General features: G+C 52.8%; 2 protein-coding genes across 2 annotated transcripts; one reads left to right on the top strand and one right to left on the bottom strand.

Annotated features, from left to right (window-relative positions):
- The first annotated feature begins 4,959 nt into the window (after positions 1–4,959).
- BEST1 (bestrophin 1) lies at positions 4,960–12,104 on the top strand. Its single transcript, XM_032641214.1, is given in 14 exon segments — positions 4,960–5,064; positions 5,066–5,109; positions 6,334–6,431; positions 6,982–7,039; positions 7,041–7,213; positions 7,843–7,997; positions 8,391–8,468; positions 8,766–8,918; positions 9,126–9,206; positions 9,493–9,644; positions 11,385–11,698; positions 11,701–11,844; positions 11,847–11,896; positions 11,898–12,104. Coding segments are annotated over 14 exon segments (1,812 nt in total).
- A 1,458-nt stretch (positions 12,105–13,562) lies between these two features.
- Positions 13,563–16,480, bottom strand: FTH1 (ferritin heavy chain 1). The gene is given in 8 exon segments (XM_032641049.1): positions 13,563–13,886; positions 13,983–13,992; positions 13,994–14,036; positions 14,039–14,074; positions 14,077–14,104; positions 14,421–14,506; positions 14,509–14,566; positions 16,163–16,480. Coding segments are annotated over 8 exon segments (540 nt in total). The 5' UTR covers positions 16,277–16,480; the 3' UTR covers positions 13,563–13,721.
- Between the last annotated feature and the right edge of the window lie 450 nt (positions 16,481–16,930).

Here is a 16,930-nt window from a genome sequence, read left to right on the forward strand (position 1 = left end):
AAAAGGCACAGATTCAAAATCAGAAGACACAGATTCCAGTTCCAACCTGGCCCTTTATAGCTGCGTTACCTGGGACAAGGCGGACTTTGGGAATTCCCTGGTGGTCCAGTGGCTGGGACTCTGCACTTTTACTGCCAAAAGCCCGGGGTTCGATCCCTTGTCTGGGAACTAAGATCGCACAAGCCGTACGGCCAAGGCCAAAAAAAAAAAAAAAATGTGGGCTTTGAACTTCAGTGTCCTCCTCTATAAAATGTGGATAATAATGCCATACTTAACTGTCCCTCAGTAATGCCTCTGTGACTTTTCATGGGCTGTACCCCTGATGTGTAGTGCTCTTCCATCCTTCTCAACTCAAACTCCTACTCATGCTTCATGACCCAACTTAAATGCTCCCATCTCTGAAAAACTTTCCCTGACCTCTGTGTACTTGGCACAGATATTAGGCCTTGCCTCTCTGTGTTAGTTATTTAAGTGTTTTCCTGGTTTTTACTTAACCATGAGTTCTTTTTTTTTAATTTTTAATTAATTTTTATTGGAGTATAGTTGATTTACAATGTTTTGTTAGTTTCTGCTGTACAGCAAAGTGAATCAGTTATATATATATACATATATCCACTCTTTTTTAGATTCTTTTCCCATGTAGGTCATTACAGAGTACTGAATAGAGTTCCCTGTGCTATATAGTAGGTTCTTATTAGTTATCTATTTTATATCTAGTTATATATATATATATATGTCAATCCTAATCTCCCAGTTTATCCCTCCCCACCCTTTCCCCCTTGGTAGCCATAAGTTTGTTTGTACACGTGTGACTATTTCTGTTTTGTAAATAAGTTCATTTGTAGCCCTTTTTTTAGATTCCACATATAAGTGATATCATATGGTATTTGTCTTTCTCTGTCTGACTTGCTTCATTAACTGTGAATTCTTGGAGGCAGGAATCAGATTAGGCTCAGTTCTGGAGTTGGAAATAGTTTGTTGACTGACTACTTTGCGGAATGGAAAGCAGAAGAGACCGACACTGATGGGGTTGGGCCCCATCCTTGCAGGGGTCAATCCTAGGGCCTTTGTCCGAGATGGCCTGAGTCAATCCATGCTTGCTGTGGCCTTTCTGTGTGCCTGAGCCATGCCTGACTGGCTGGGGAAATTTTCACGGCCAAGACCCAGTGGAAAGACAGTGACATGCCTGGGTGTGCCTGTCTTAGCAGTGGGGTGTCGCCAGGAGCAGCTGCTCATGGGGTGTCTCTGGGATATCCTGGGGCATCTGGGAGGGAAGGGGGCTGGGGTAGCACAGTCAGCTGGTCCTGCTGGGGTTTGGGTGAATTGCCAAGGAACCTGTGGTTCAGGAAAAGGGAAGGAGGACTCCAGTGTCTCCCAACTCCCTCTCTATAGCTGCTTGTCAGGCTCAAGGAGATGAAGGTGCCATCCAGTGCCAGTTCCACCATCCACCCAGGCCCTGACCAGTGGACCAGGCTTTCCAGGACAAAGCCAGCTGGCCAAGGGCGCCCCTCCAGTGGCCACCACAGGGGAGGCAGGTGGTTCATTTATTCCACCTAATTGAACATCTTCATGCCAGGTTTGGTGCTGGGCACATGTTTCAATTTTAATTTTAAAGTATATTTATTGGGCTTCCCTGGTGGCGCAGTGGTTAAGAATCCGCCTGCCAATGCAGGGGACACGGGTTCGAGCCCTGGTCTGGGAAGATCCCACATGCCGCAGAGCAATTAAGCCTGTGAGCCACAACTACTGAGCCCGCGCGCCTAGAGCCCGTGCTCCGCAACAGAAGCCACCTCAATGAGAAGCCCGCGCACCGCAACAAAGAGTAGCCCCCGCTTGCTGCAACTAGAGAAAGCCCGTGCGCTGCAACAAAGACCCAATGCAACCAAAAAAGTAAAAATAAATAAAATAAATTTTAAAAAAATACAATAAAATAAAAATATACTTATTAATCATCTGGTAAATGGAAAGCTCTCTCTTGAGTGTTGATATGTGCTGGGGGGGGGGGCGAAGAGGGAATACAAGGAAGGGAGAAATTCCCTCACAGCAGCGATCCTCAACCTACACCGTCAACTAGACTCACCTGGGGAACTTGAAAAAACACCAACCACTGGACCCCACCCAGACCAATTGACTCTGGAGGGTGGGGCAGAGGCACCAGGGGTTTGTAGATGTTCCCCAGGAAGAATTAACAGGCACGAGAACTCTCTGGTTTGGAGAGTTGACTAAAACGTTTCCCGTCCTTCATTCTCACCCAGCTGCTGAGGTAGGTGTTATTCTCCCATTTCACAGATTAGGAGACTGAGGCTCAAGTGAACCTGCCCCTTTCCCCAGTTCAGTTAAGGACAGTTGTGGGAAATATGTCTCCCACAGCACAGGCAGCAGGGATGCAGCAAATACTCCTAAAAGATGGTCCCTGATCTCTGAAGAGACTCCCTTATAACAATAATGGTGTGATTGTTTGCTGTGATAAGAAAAGTACCCAAGGTTGTTGTCAAATAATTTTTTTTCCAGACAGAGAATTATAAAGGCAAAATACTGTGCACAAAAGTCGCCTGCAGTCTCAGCACTGCTAACGATGAGTAGTATGGGGTGGGGGGTGTGGGGACAGGTAGGAAAGGGGAGAGTGAAGGAGAGAGGGAGGGAGGCGGGAAGGAGCGGATTTATTGTAAGGGAGGGAGGAGGGAAGGAGCGGATTTATTGTAAGGCTCAAGGTCACATTGTAAATCAGGGCTTCGGAAGTGTGGCTCAGAGACCACTGGCATTATAATCTCCACAGTGCTTGTTAGAAATGCAGCATCCCTCAGGTCTCAGAATCAGACTCTGGAGAAAGATCCTGAGAAGCTGCATGTTTAACAAATATTCCAGGCTCTTCTTACAGCCACTGAAGACCAAGAGCCACTGCTGCTTCAAGCTTTCACTTAATGCAAGAGGAGATACATCCTAGACCCCCATCACTTCTAGCGACTTAGGGGAGGGTTCTCACATATGGACTGATGTATTAAAATGTATGAAACCCACTGTTGAGATATCAACCAGCTGTCCTTGGGGACCTGGGCACATACTTCCCTATTGCACAGGCTAGCTGGGAAGTGCAGAAACACTGCTGTGTCATCCCACACCAGGCCCGGCCCCCACGCAGCAGCCCCCTTGCCCCCCTTCTCCTTCCATAACTATAAACCAACCTCACGGGGTCCTGCCAGCCAATCACAACCCGAATAACCTATGATGTCACCAGCAGCCAATCAGAGCTCCTCACGAGTATATGCTGAATTCTGTCATCTTAATGAGGTGATGGAATTCTAAAGCAACGCCATCCTTTTCACAGAGGGACACTAAGGCACAGAGAGGAGAAGAGGCCCACGCAGGGTCACTTCACCAGGTGGCAGAGCCAGGACTAGAAGCCAGGACTTCTGCCTGCGGTCCAATGTTCTTTTGGGTGCCCAAAGTGCTGCCAAAGCCCACAGGTCCTGGGCGGAGGCTCCCCTCTCTGGATGGCTCCTGGCACAGGAGATGAGGTCCAAGGCCCTGGCCCCTCCTCCCCACAGCTCTCCCTGCAAGACCTCAGGGGTCAGAAACAGATCCCTCAATCTCCGGAGTCTAGGGCCCAGGGGAAATGGCAGGGTAGTCAGGGCCCATGGTAGAGGGGGGTTGCCCCCCATCTCAGCCCTGGTCCCAGCTCAACGCCCCTCACCCCCGGAAGGAATTAGAGGCCAGACTGCTGCCGGCTGCTTATGGGCAGATTACGAGAAGGGGGCCAAGACAAGGGTTCCTCTGTGGAGGCCCTGGCTTAGGGAGTCAAGTGACCACTTAGCACACACGTGGGCAGTGCCAACCCCTAAGTAGGCAGGGGCACTGGCCAGAGGACCCCAGAGAGTCCCACCAGTCCTGTGGCCAGACCTTTTGTGGGATCGCCTGACTAGCCTGGAGCCCCAACTGTGAGTAAGGGTTATCCCAGAAGGCTGGGCTGGGACATTGAGAGCCTTTGGGGTAGATAACCTGTACATGTGCACATGATGGATACGCACAGGGAGCACATGTGCAGGTGTGCGGGCACCTGTGTGTCTGTGCAAAGGCCCTGAGGTAGAAATGAACTTAGGGAACACCAGGCACACAGACAGCCAGTGTGGCTGCATCAGAGCAGGTAGGGGGAGGATGGGGTGCCAAACATTGCTTCAGTAAATTTTTATTGAGCACCACCTATGAGTACACAATAGGAGCTCCATTCCCAGGAGGGAATAGGCAGTAAACAAGCAGGTAGCATGCAAAATATAATGGCAGTTATAACATGATAAGTGCTATGTAGAAAAATGGAGCAAGGCGAGGGGAAGAGAGGGCCAGTGGTACTAGGATGTTATTTCCAGGTAGGGTGGCTGGGCGTATCCTTTCTGAGGAGGTGATCTGAAGTGGGAGTGAGCCATACACTTAGATTAGGACGAGCATCCCCCAGGAAGGAGGGTCAGCATGTGAAAAGGCCCTGGGGCCACCATTCAGTAAACATCTCCACCAGCCAGGCTCTGTTCTGGACACGGGGAACAGGGTGGTGGCCAAGGCTGACCATGCCCCTTACCAGTTCTCACTCCAGGGTGGTTGATGGAGCTTGGGGAGCTACTGAACATGATGGGCTCATAACTCAGGAAGGAGCCCAGCATGTGGACATTTCTGTTGTTGCCTTTGTGGTACAATTTAAGGGCACAGACCTCTCTGTGTCTTCTGTGCCAAGGCTATGGACGGTCCCTGAGCTCACTTTCCTGGATTCTTGGAGGTCACCTCACTGCCCCCCTCCCAGTGTCCAGATGGGAGAGCTGAGGCCCAGAGAAGGGAAGGGTCCTGGATAAGGTCACTCATGTGTCCTGGACAGATTCTGGAGAGGTCCCTACTCCTTCCTGGCCCCCCCATCAGTATCCCTCTCTGTCTGTTCACCAGCACCCAAGCCCACCTGCTACAGCTCAGTGCCTGGCCATGACCGTCACCTACTCAAGCCAAGTGGCTAATGCCCGTTTAGGTTCCTTCTCCCGCCTGCTTCTGTGCTGGCGAGGCAGCATCTACAAGCTGCTCTATGGCGAGTTTCCTCATTTTCCTCATCTGCTACTATATCATCCGCTTCATTTACAGGTACGGAGGGACAAGCCAGGGCTTGGAGCTCCTGGGTGCCTCCCAGCCATCTAGGGGGCCAATGCACAGAGACAGATAAGGCTGAGCTGGGCTTGTGGTCAAACCGTGGGGCCTGAGGCCTGGGGGCTGGAGAGGAGAGAAAAGGAGGCAGCCTTGGGGGGCAGCTCAGTGCAGGTCGGAGCATCTCAAACACCCTTTCCTCAAATCGAGGGAGGGGCATTGGAACCCAGGCCTTACCTAGTCCCACTCAGTCAGCCTGTTTCCCTGAATCCCACATAGTCTGACAGGCCCATATCATACGTTTTTTTCCCCAATAAAAATGTGTATTTAAACAATAAAAGACAGCTAAAACCACAGAATATATGATAGCATTTTTAATGGAAAAAGCATTAATGATGGCAATGCATTGACAAATATCAAACACATAAACCTCTTGAGTTCATAATGATAATACTAATAACAAAGCATGTTCATTTCCTTTGGTTGTTACTAGGGTGTCAATATACTTTAAAAAAATTAAGACTTTATTTTTTAGAGCAGTTTTAGGTTTGTAGCTTAACTGGGCAGAAGGTACAGAGAGTTCCCATATACCCCACCCCTCCTGCCCCACCCACTCAGCCCTCCCTCATTATCAACATCCCACCCCAGTGTGGGACATTTGTGATGACAGATGAACCCACACACACGGACACACCATTGTCACCCAAAGTCCATAGTTCACCTTAGGGTTCACCCTTGGTGTTGTACATTCTATGTGGTTGGACAAATGTATAATGATTTGTATCCACCATTACAGTGTTGTACAGAACAATTTCATTGCTCTGTGCTCTGCCGATTCATCCCTCCCTACCAGATATTTTTTTTAAAGACCAAACACTCATTTCAACCTGCTTTCAAACAACTGTCTTTTGGATCCTTTAAAAAGGTCAGTGGTGCCTAAAGCTGACCCCTTCAGCAGGACCTTCCTTCCTCCACCTTATAGAAAACCTCCTGAGGGTTTCTCCTCCAGGCATGGAGCAGAGGGCCCATTGGGGTTTCAGGGCGGCGGGAGAAAGAGGGGGACCTGGCTCAGGCCAGAGGAGGGGCCCCAGGCAGGCCAGTGAAAGGGATAGGGAGGTGAGGCTGCCACTCTCCTACCCCAGGCCTGGCTGGACCTGGGACCGGTCTCAGCCATCCCCTCCCAGTATCTACACATCTTTGCCCCCACCCCCCCCCCTCCCCCCGGATGGCCCGCACGGACGATCAGCAGGTGATTTTTGAGAAGCTGACTCTATACTGCGACAGCTACATCCAGCTCATCCCTATTTCCTTCGTGCTGGGTGAGCTCCCCCTTCCGCGTGCTGGGGTCCCAGTGGCTGCTCCAGGCTCCAGACAGGCAGATCATGAAGAGCTAGCTGGGGAAGGCCAGTGGCATGTCAGCGCCTCTCGGTGGTTCAGGGAAACGGGGAGCCTGCAGCCAGAGGGACTGAAGTTAGACATTAATTAGGAAGGCTGTCCTGCTGTTAGCACTCAAGACCCCACTTTCTTTTTTTAAATTTTATTATTATTTTAAACATCTTTATTGAAGTATAATTGCTTTACATTGCTGTGTTAGTTTCTGCTAAGACCCCACTTTCTGAGGGCAGCGCCGACATTACAGTAGTCTCTGGAGCCTTGCGCAGGAGGGGAGGTATCTGGCGGATTTCTGGGAAAGCAAGCGGGGCCAGAGAGAGAACTCAAGTCTCTCGTGCCTTCACGCGAAGCTGTCCAGGAGGGTTGGTGCTGGGCCCAGCCCCATTAGAAAGATGGAGAAACCGAGGCGTCGCCCTCGCTGGGCTCTGGCCGCAGCGTGGGCCTTCGCCCCTCGCGCCCCCCCCCCCTCCCGCCCAGGCTTCTACGTGACACTGGTCGTGACCCGCTGGTGGAACCAATATGAGAACCTGCCATGGCGACCGCCTCATGAACCTGGTGTCGTGCTTCGTCGAGGGCAAGGACGAGCAGGGCCGGCTGCTGCGGCGCACGCTCATGCGCTACGCCAACCTGGGCAACGTGCTCATCCTGCGTAGCGTCAGTGCCGCGGTCTACAAACGCTTTCCCAGTCCCCAACACCTGGTGAAAGCAGGTGGGCGGGGCCTGGCGACGCAGTGGGCGGAGCCAGAGGCTGACAAGGGCGGGGCCGGAGCTGCAGATGGGTGGAGTCAGAGGCCCCAGGGCTGAGGATTGGGTGGGACCAGGAGCGGAGTGGGGTCGAGACCTGGGATGGGGGGGTGGGGGTGGGGCGGCGGGGGGCGGGGACCTGAATTGGGCGGGGCGAAGTCAGGGGTCTAAAGGTGGGGAGAGGCCAGGAACAGACTCTAGGAGGATAGGGCTTTGAGATAGGGCTAAGGCCTCTTGAGGGATGAGGGAAGAGTGAGGGTTGAGGGCCAGAGTGGGGCTTTGGGAACTGGGAACTGCCCTTCCCCTTCCTGTTTTCCGGTTTCCAGTCTGTACGTCAGCAGTCTCACTCTCTGGCCTTGCCTGACCTGATCCTGGTTAATAAGACAGATCCCTCTCACGTACTCAGCCCAGAGCAGCACATAGTAGACACGCAGTGATAATTTGTTGAAAGAAAGAGGATCGCAAAGGAGCTCTGAGGTCCCTGTGGGCTCAGCAGGAACTTGGTTTGAACTCTGGGTCCCACCCAGCAGGGCCTGGCCAGCCACCCCTTCTGCAGGTTCCCCTACCCACTGTCTTCTCCACTCTACCCCGCAGGCTTTATGACCCCCTCGGAACACAAGCACTTACAAAAACTGAGCTTGCCACACAACTCATTCTGGATGCCCTGGGTGTGGTTTGCCAACCTGTCAACGAAGGCCTGGATTGAAGGTCGAATCCGGGACCCTGTCCTGCTCCAGAGCCTGCTCAACGTGAGCCCGCTACACACGTGGGGCTGCTGCAGCGCGGGGAGGGTCATGCCCCACGTGGAACAGGTTTTCTGCAAAGAGGAAGTTTGAGCCTCTGAGGGTCTTCCCAGAGCCTACCTTGGGACTGTAGGATCTTTTCCAACAGGATTCCATAGCCCAAGGTGGCCCCTTTCAAATTTCCCCTCCCCTCCCCTCTCTAAAGTGAACCTCTGAGATCCTGGTTCCTTTTTGATATTGAGGAGGCTGAGGCACAGAGAGGTTAAGTGAGCTGTCCATGACCACACAGCCAGGGCTGGACCATGAGCACGAGACCCTGGTATCTGTGGAAGAGCTGGGGGGTGAGCCTGGGAGAGCAGGTGATGGTCAAAGGCCCAACCTTCCCTCCTGCCCCCCTAGGAAATGAACACCTTGCGTACTCAGTGTGGACAGCTGTATGCCTACGACTGGATCAGTATCCCACTGGTGTACACTCAGGTGAGGACTAGGCTGGTGAAGCTGCCCCTTTGGGAAACTGAGGAGGACCCGGGAAGCAGCCTATGATGGGAAGGGCTCACTTAGAGGCTGAAGAAGAGGCTCACCCTGGGAGTCAGGTCTGGACTTTGGAGGTTGTCTCTAGTGCCAAGTTCAAAGAGTCCAGGTCCCTGCCTGGTCCAGGTGGTGGAGGCAGTGTGATCATCCCCATTTTAAAGGGGAGACCACAGAGCCTGGGGAGCTTCCTGGTCCCACGGTCCCCACACAGCCCTTTCTGCCGACACCGCCTTTCCCTCCCAGGTGGTGACCGTGGCGGTATACAGCTTCTTCCTGGCTTGCCTGATGGGGCGTCAGTTTCTGAACCCAGCCAAGGCCTACCCCGGCCACGAGATGGACCTCGTTGTACCCCTCTTCACATTCCTGCAGTTCTTCTTCTATGCTGGCTGGCTGAAGGTGAGCCTCCCCGGGACGAGGCCAGCTGTGGCCCAGGGAGTCATGGCCGGTTAGGAGAGGAGGTGCCCTACACAGTGGCTTTGGAGACAGAAGGGCATCACTGAGGGGCGTGGAGAGGTGGACATGGCAGGAGCCAAGGTTTAAGGGTGGGAGCAAGGCTGCAAGGGGTTCCACCTGAGGATTTCCAGAGCCTCACCTACCCTCAAGGTGGCAGAGCAGCTCATCAACCCGTTCGGAGAGGATGATGATGACTTTGAGACCAACTGGATTGTCGACAGGAGTTTGCAGGTATGACGGGAGGAAGAGAGCCTGTCCCATGGCCCCTCCCCAAACTGGACCCAGGGAGGGGGCCCCACAGTTCTGTAGGGAGGCCTCACAGTGAATTGCCCAACCATCTACTCACAGGATTCTCAGCCTAACTTTTGAGGCTACAGGCTGCATCAGTCTCTCCATTTCACAGGAAGGGAAACTTGAGGCCCAGAGAGAGAGCAGTGACCTCTCCAAGTCACCTGGCAAATTCATGGTCCTGCTTGGGCTGACCTGTTGGACTTCTCCTTCTGTCCCCGACGACCAGGTGTCCCTGTTGGCTGTAGATGAGATGCACCAGGACCTGCCACCGATGGAGCGAGATATGTACTGGAATGAGCCAGAACCACATCCCCCCTACACAGCCGCTTCTGCCCAGTCTCGTCGGCCCTCCTTTTTCGGCTCCACCTTCAACATCAGGTGGGAAGTGCCAGGGAACCACTTCGGTGGGTAGAAAACCCCAAGTGCAAGGGCCTGCCTAAGAACTTAGAATAGTATTAGTTAATGCATATTGGGTGCCTATTAAGTGCTGGGCATTGTACTAAGCTCTTAACATATATTAACTATTTCCCCCCCCTCCAATAAACTTGGTTTGTTACCTCCAGTTTTCAGATGATTAAGTCCAGGTTCAGAGAGGTTAAGTCAGTTGCCCAACCCAAGGTCACATAGCTAGCAAGCAGCACAGGTGGGCCAGGTATGTCTGGGTCCAACTCCACACCCTTAACCCTTACCTTGTGCTGTGTAAGGACTCTTAAAGCTATAAGGGCTCTTAGGTAGTCTCCAATCTAAGCCCCACCCCTTATTCAGAGTTGAAAACTGAGGCTTAGAGAGAGAAGGGACTTACTCAAGGGCAGTCAGTGATTAGTGATGCAGCTGGGATGTCAGGGCCTGGTTCCTGACTCTGGTTCCGAGCTATGTTTCCTGATAAGCCAGGGTGTTGGCATGGGGAGTGGGAGTGGGGTTCCCTGGGCAAGGAAGCGAGCAAGAGGCTGGGTCATCACAGGTACCTTCAGAGTAGACTTCTTGCTACAGAGTACGGGCCTCAGGTCAGCCCACAGCAGCCACATTTCCCCCACACGGGTCCTCTTTCCCTGGTTTGGTTAGAATCCCTTTTGAGCTGTAGCTGGGCCATGGCCGGCTGAAGAGGCGCCCCAGACAGCTCTCTCTCCCTAGGATGACAGAGTGGAGAGGACTTTGGAGAGTGTTTGCTGCATCTCAGGGTCTATCCCATCAAGGTGTTCTTCCACAGTATTAAAAGCGCTGTTCTCTTGTTAAGAACCGAGTATCCTATTAAGCTGTGATTAGAATTAGCTGGAGTCTCTAGTTGGTGTGAGGAAGGTTTGGATAAGAGATCAAATGATCGAGGATGGAGGCTTGCTTAGGTCAGAAACATTGCTGGAGGTCGCCTCTGAGTTTTCCATGGTTGGTAGCCCAGCTGCTGGGGAAGGAGGATAACAGAGAATAATAACACATAGACCTTGCCTCCAAGAAACACACAATTTAGTGAGGGAGTTCAAACCCAGAGCCCAGACTCTGGATACAAGGTACGAAGTACTGGATGCCTGGGCAAGGGACAGAGTATAGAACAGAGATCACCTTTGGCTGCCTGAGAGCTGGCCTCCAGCTGGACCTGGAGCTGGGCCTTGAAGCATGGGGAGAATTTGGACATGGGCAAAGGTGGCCACATTCACGGGTGGGTAGGCTTTCTCTTGCAGAGTAAAGGCTTTAGGCTCCAGGAAGCCAGACTTCTCTCTGGGGGGATACTGCTCCCAGCGGGAACCACAAATCCCTGGCTTACTCAGTCACTCCTGGGCCTCACGTGACCATCCATACCTGGGGAAGAGCCGTTCAGACAGCCCAGAGTGACGGGTTTCAAAGGGAAAATGTGGGTGCTGAAGAGGAAGCCCTTAAATACCAGGCTAGGGAGTTTGGATGTTAACATGGGCAAGAGGGAGCCACAGAACAGTGAGGCGAGCTCGGCCAGGAGGGATTAATTGAGAGGTACAAGATGGATCAGCAGAGAGGTGAGTCAAAGCTGAGGTGAGGAAGACTGTGTCCTGGGCCTTGGGCCAGAGGGAGAAGAGAGGGTAAGGGAGAAGTCAAGTCAGGCTTCAGGCCGTTGTCTGCCCACTAACCCCCGACTCTCCTGTTTCTTTCCAGTCTGGATAAGGAGGATATGGAGTTCCAGCCAGATCCGGAAGAGGAGGAAAGTGCTCACACTGGCATCGCTGGCCGCTTCCGAGGGCTGCAATCCCACGACCGCCAGCCCCCCAGGACAAACTCAAAGACCAAACTACTGTGGCCGAAGAAAGAAGTCCTTTCCCATGAGGGCCAGCCCAAGAACCTCGGGGGAGACGGACAGGACACCAGTGATAAGGAAGACGTCAAGGCCTGGAAAGGGGAGGATGCCTTCAAGTCCGCCGTGCTATATGGGAGGTCAGGCTACCACAGTGCCCCCCAGACACCCCTCAGCCACACCCTATGGTCTTCCCACCTGGACAGTCAGCACCCTCAAGTCTTCGCAAAGTCTCAGGCATGGATGACACCGTCAAAGACCAAAGCCTTCAGCCTGCAACTCCCAGGTCCAAGAAGAGCTTTGAATTGCTCCCAGAGAGTGCTGGGCCTCAACGGAGCACCCGGAAGTGAGTCACATGAGGAGGAAAACTGTCGAGTTTTAACCTAACAGACATGTCAGAGGCCCCTGAATATCTCAGAGAACCGCACTTGGGACAGTCGACAAGCAACACACACACTATACTCAAAGATCGTGGCGATCCCTACTGGGCCTTGGAAAACCACAGGTCTGTCCTCTACCCACAACCAGGGTCACTGAACCCCCCAGCCCACCAGGGGTGGTCCCCACCAGCTTCCCTGCTCTGAAGCCCACCCTACTCCCAGTTTTCCTATGGTTCTATGGCTGCCAGGGTATGCCCAGCACTGGCTTGGGGGCGCCGCACCTGGCTGCCACAGCAGGGGCTCTAGGGAAGTGTTGGCGACTTTTGCTTATTTCACCCAAGAGCCTGACTCACCAAGACTTCTCTGGGGCCCAGGGATAGGAAGACGAGGTTTGCACTGAGAGTAACGCCGAAGGGCCACTAGGCCAGGCTTACATGGGCTGACGTTACCAGTGGGCCCAGCTCACCTTAAGCAGGGGTGGCAGACACAGAAACACAGGTAGAACTTGGGGCTCTAGACTGTAGCCAAGAACTCAACTTACTGGCCAGGCTTAGCTGGGAGGTCGCGTATGAGCCCTTCCCCCATAACCAGTGGTGGTTCTGAAGCACTCCTGGAAAGGGTGCCACACTCCTGGGAACTGGCAGATAAGGTGGGGACAATCCAGGTCCCTTGGGGTATCTTACTGCTTTGGGGACCTCACCAAGACTTCTGAACTTAAATGAGCTCTTCATGCATTTTTTGAGGTCAACCTAAAGTTGTCACAGTACCACCAGGACGTTTGCCTTTATTCCAGATTCCCCAGCCCGCTCACCCAATTAGACCCAGCCCCCCACCCCAGCCCCCAATCACGATGTGAAAGGGAAGTGTAACTTCTCATTTCTTATTATTCTCAAGCAGTTATTGAGGTCAGAATACCTAGCTTTGTATTGAAAACTGAAAAGGCCTACCACCTGTCATACTTCTCAGGGCTAGATGGAAACTTACAAATCACTGTGGCTGGTTTAGGAAACAATGTTAATGTAGTTGGTTAGCAAGGACCCAGACGGCTCCCCAGTCTTCTAACACTACTCACTGGTTAATATTCAAGATGTCTCAAACTCTCTCCCTCCTACTGCAGCTATTTTCCTATTGAAATGAAGGTCTCTCTCCATACTCATGTAAACTTTCCTCAAATTCTCACTAGGGATGAAGCAACATTCCTAGCCTGCTTCCAAGGGGGACGCTTCACTGGCCTGGTCCTACCTGCGTGTACACCAAGCAGGACACTGATCCAGTCATAGCCATATAGCTGTCCACACTGAAGAATATGTCCCTACGACAGCCTGAATTAAATGGTTACCTTAATGGAGAACGAGAATCAGTAGCTTCAAGTCTACTTTAAGCCTCAAAATGCTTTCTGTACATATAAATTGTGAAAACCAGAAGTGCTGGAAACGTAATAAAACACCTAATTCAGAACCAGGAATCCTTAAGTCCTGTTCTGAATTCAAAACACCCAAGCCTTGGTATCTTTCCCAAGCTAAGGAATTTCGTAAGTAAATACAGATCCTTCCTAAGCGTTTCACTTTGGTGAGTGTGACTGAGCCATGGTGGCACTTACAAATTTAATAAAGATGGCCTAGATACATTTCTAGCCCACCCCGAGAATTCAAAGACAACAGCTGGGTACCAAATTACTTTATTTGAAGGAATGGTACTAAGGAAAGGACTTGTATATATTTTGGTACAACTTACAGAAAAGGTAAGGTAACCCAAACATGCATGCACTGCCTTGGTGACCAGGGAAGTCACCCCTGTGGCTACGGGAAGCCAGCCTAAGGCTTAGCTCTCATTATCACTATTTCCGAGGGTGTGCTTGTCAAAGAGATACTGTGCCATGCCAGATTCGGGGGCCCCCATCGTGCGCAAGTTGGTTACGTGGTCACCCAATTCTTTAATGGATTTCACCTGCTCATTCAGATAATGAGTCTCAATGAAGTCACACAACTAGAAAAGAGAACAAGGAAAAAAGTTATTGGGAAGCTTCCCCAGCCCCTAAGACAAATGATTTCCTCCATTTCCTCCCAGGTTGCCAACACTCACATGGGGGTCATTTTCTCAGTGGCAGTTGGTGCAGTTCCAGCAGTGACTGGTTCCGCTTTTTTCCAGGTGTAGCGCACATTCCATTGCATTCAGCCGTTCTCCCAGTCATCACGGTCTGGTTTCTGAATGGGAGGAGGTTAAGTCAGTGCATGTACAACCTCTACCACTTAAACCACGAATCAGCAAAAAGCGTCTAACGTGTGACCACCGCGCTTGGCAAAAGGAACAGCCAAGTTCCCCCGAAAACCGCTTCCAACTTAATATCCTTGCCCATTACTGTCTGCCAACTTTAGCTTAGATGGTAGGCCCGAAAAAGCGCAAAAGACAAAAACCCAAAGTATCCTCATCTGATAAGGGCAACTGCTGGGCTCAGTGATTTCTGACGCCAGAGGACTGCTAGACAGATGAGGCAGGGCGACCCTAGGGTCTTCAGTTCACCTTGATGTCCTGAAGGAAGATTCGGCCACCCCGCTGGTTCTGCAGCTTCATCAATTTCTCAGCATGTTCCCTCTCCTCACAAGACTGGTGAGAAAGTATTTGGCAAAGTTCTTCAAAGCCACATCATCGCGGTCAAAATAGTACGACTGAAAACAGTACATGAACATGTTAGGGATTCCCAAAGGAAGGCAGTCTGCGAGTCTAGGCTTCCTTCTCAAAGCCCAGCAAGAAAGGGTCTGAGCACAGGAAGACTAGAGCAAGGTGTGTTCCTGGATTGAACACGACAGTAATTAGTTTTTACTCTGAAACACAAAAATGAAACTTGGTCTTGAAACTGAAAGTTTGCTACAAGGAACCGTTAGAATATCATGGGAATTGCCTCCACATGGAACATCTTAAGCATCTGTTTAAGTGCAGAGAAAGTTCCTACAGCCCTGTCAAATCTGGTGAAGAGATGTTGGAGTATTTACCCTGCACTGTTAGTAGTGCCTTCTCCCCCTCCTCCCTGGGTAATCCATGTTAAAACATGAGCTGTCGGGCTTCCCTGGTGGCGCAGTAGGTTGACAGTCCGCCTGCCGATGCAGGGGACGCGGGTTCGTGCCCCGGTCCGGGAAGACACCACATGCCGCGGAGCGGCTGGGCCCGTGAGCCATGGCCGCTGGGCCTGCGCGTCCGGAGCCTGTGCTCCGCAAACGGGAGAGGCCACAGCAGTGAGAGGCCCGCGTACCGCAAAAACAAAAACAAAAACATGAGCTGCCAGCTTACAGCAGGCTGATGGATGTGTAAAATTAAACCCACTAGGCAAGGTAACAGTTGTGGGCAATGCCAAACGTATGTAAACATGTTATCAGTAGAAAACAAAGATTTTAGTCCCTTTTACACCCTTGCTGTATTCAGCTGTTCCTGAAATGGAATGGACAGTCATAGAAATCCAGGCGTATTCCAACCCAGCCGGAACACGTTTATTCTTGGATGGTTTGCAAAAACGTAATAAAACCAATTATAACTAAAACTCCTACCACACCGATTAAAACCAGGATTTGGAAACTGATTCCACCGATTACTGCATGGAAAATTTTCAGGCCCCGTAACTGTTGGTGGACTATATCCAAGAACTAAAGGTTCAAATTACGCCACAACCCTTACACACAAAAAAGATAAAGAATACGGGTGGCAGACAACTCGGTGTCCGACTGAAGGGAGATTTCTAGAGATATGCTTCAATTCAAGCGGGACTTAGAGATAAACAGAGCGGAGAGGTGGAGGTGGCTGTTCGGCCACGAGAGATAAACCACTTCGCACCAGCCCCCACTGTTGGACACCATTACCCAGCAGGCTCCGCCGGACTCAGGGGGATGGGAGCCGGACCTCCTCAGCACCGCCCCCCATCACGTGATCGAATGCAGAAGGGATGGAAATGCGAAAATCCACCTTCCTAACTGCAGGGTCGTACTGGTGGCAAGTGTGGCAACCCCGGAAGAAACTCAGCTCTTTAAATAAACTGGGGTGCGCAGAGGCGGCCCTGGCCCACGAGGGAGCACTCCAGGGGACAACTGCTCAGAATTTCTGCGCAGGAGTCCTAGAGGACCCGAAGCACCCTTCATTTTCCAGAAGGGCGCACGGAGGCGGGAGGCGGGAGCGGGAGGCGGGAGGCGGAGGCGGGAGGGCCCTCCCGGTAGCCACACCCCCGCCCTGCAGCCAGGGAGGCCGCGCCCGTGCCCCGTGGGCCCGCCCGCGCTCACCATGGACAGGTAGACGTAGGAGGCGTAGAGCTCCAGGTTGATCTGGCGGTTGATGGCGGCCTCCGAGTCCTGGTGGTAGTTCTGGCGCACCTGCGAGGGGGACGCGGTCGTCATGACGGGCGGCTGAGGTGAAACGGTGGCGGTGGCTGCGCGGCGCTGTAACGGCGGCGGGGACCTTGGGGCGATCGGAGGGCGCCGTGAGATGGGTGGCGAGGGCTGGCTCTGAGCGGCCGGCCGGAGCGGGGAACGAGCGCCGGGTTCCGTCCAAGCACTGTTGAAGCAAGAAACCGTGGCGACTCTCCGCGAGGACTGTGGCGCAGGTGACTATTGCCCGGCTCTTATAGCGGGAATGGGCGTCAGGCCCGCCGCGGCCAATCACGCCGCCCGCCCGCCCAGCTGAGCCCCGCCCCTTCCTGTGGACGCGCGGCTCCGCCTCGCTGGGGGGCTGGGGAAGGAGGGTGGGGAAGGAGGGGTGGGGGGTGGCGGTGCGGGGTCTGGGTGGCCTGGAGGCTGCAGCTTGTTCCGTGGAACGTGGGCTCGTTGCGTGGGGTTGGAGAGAAAACCTGAGCGGGGGCAGGAAGCTCAGTTCGGAGCCCTGACCCCGGTGGCGTCCTGCGTCTTGAACCGACAGGAAACTCCCCCTGGCGCCGGGGGCGTCAGGGCGATTCCGAGGTCCAGAAGGCACCCTGAGACTCTTGGCCAAGGGCATGTTAAAAATCAGAGCGGTAGAGCGCAGTTGCCACACCCCGAGGTGATTACTTCGTGATG

The sequence above is a fragment of the Phocoena sinus genome, chromosome 8 (genome assembly GCF_008692025.1).
Source record: "Phocoena sinus isolate mPhoSin1 chromosome 8, mPhoSin1.pri, whole genome shotgun sequence".
Classification (NCBI taxonomy): Eukaryota; Metazoa; Chordata; class Mammalia; order Artiodactyla; family Phocoenidae; genus Phocoena; species Phocoena sinus.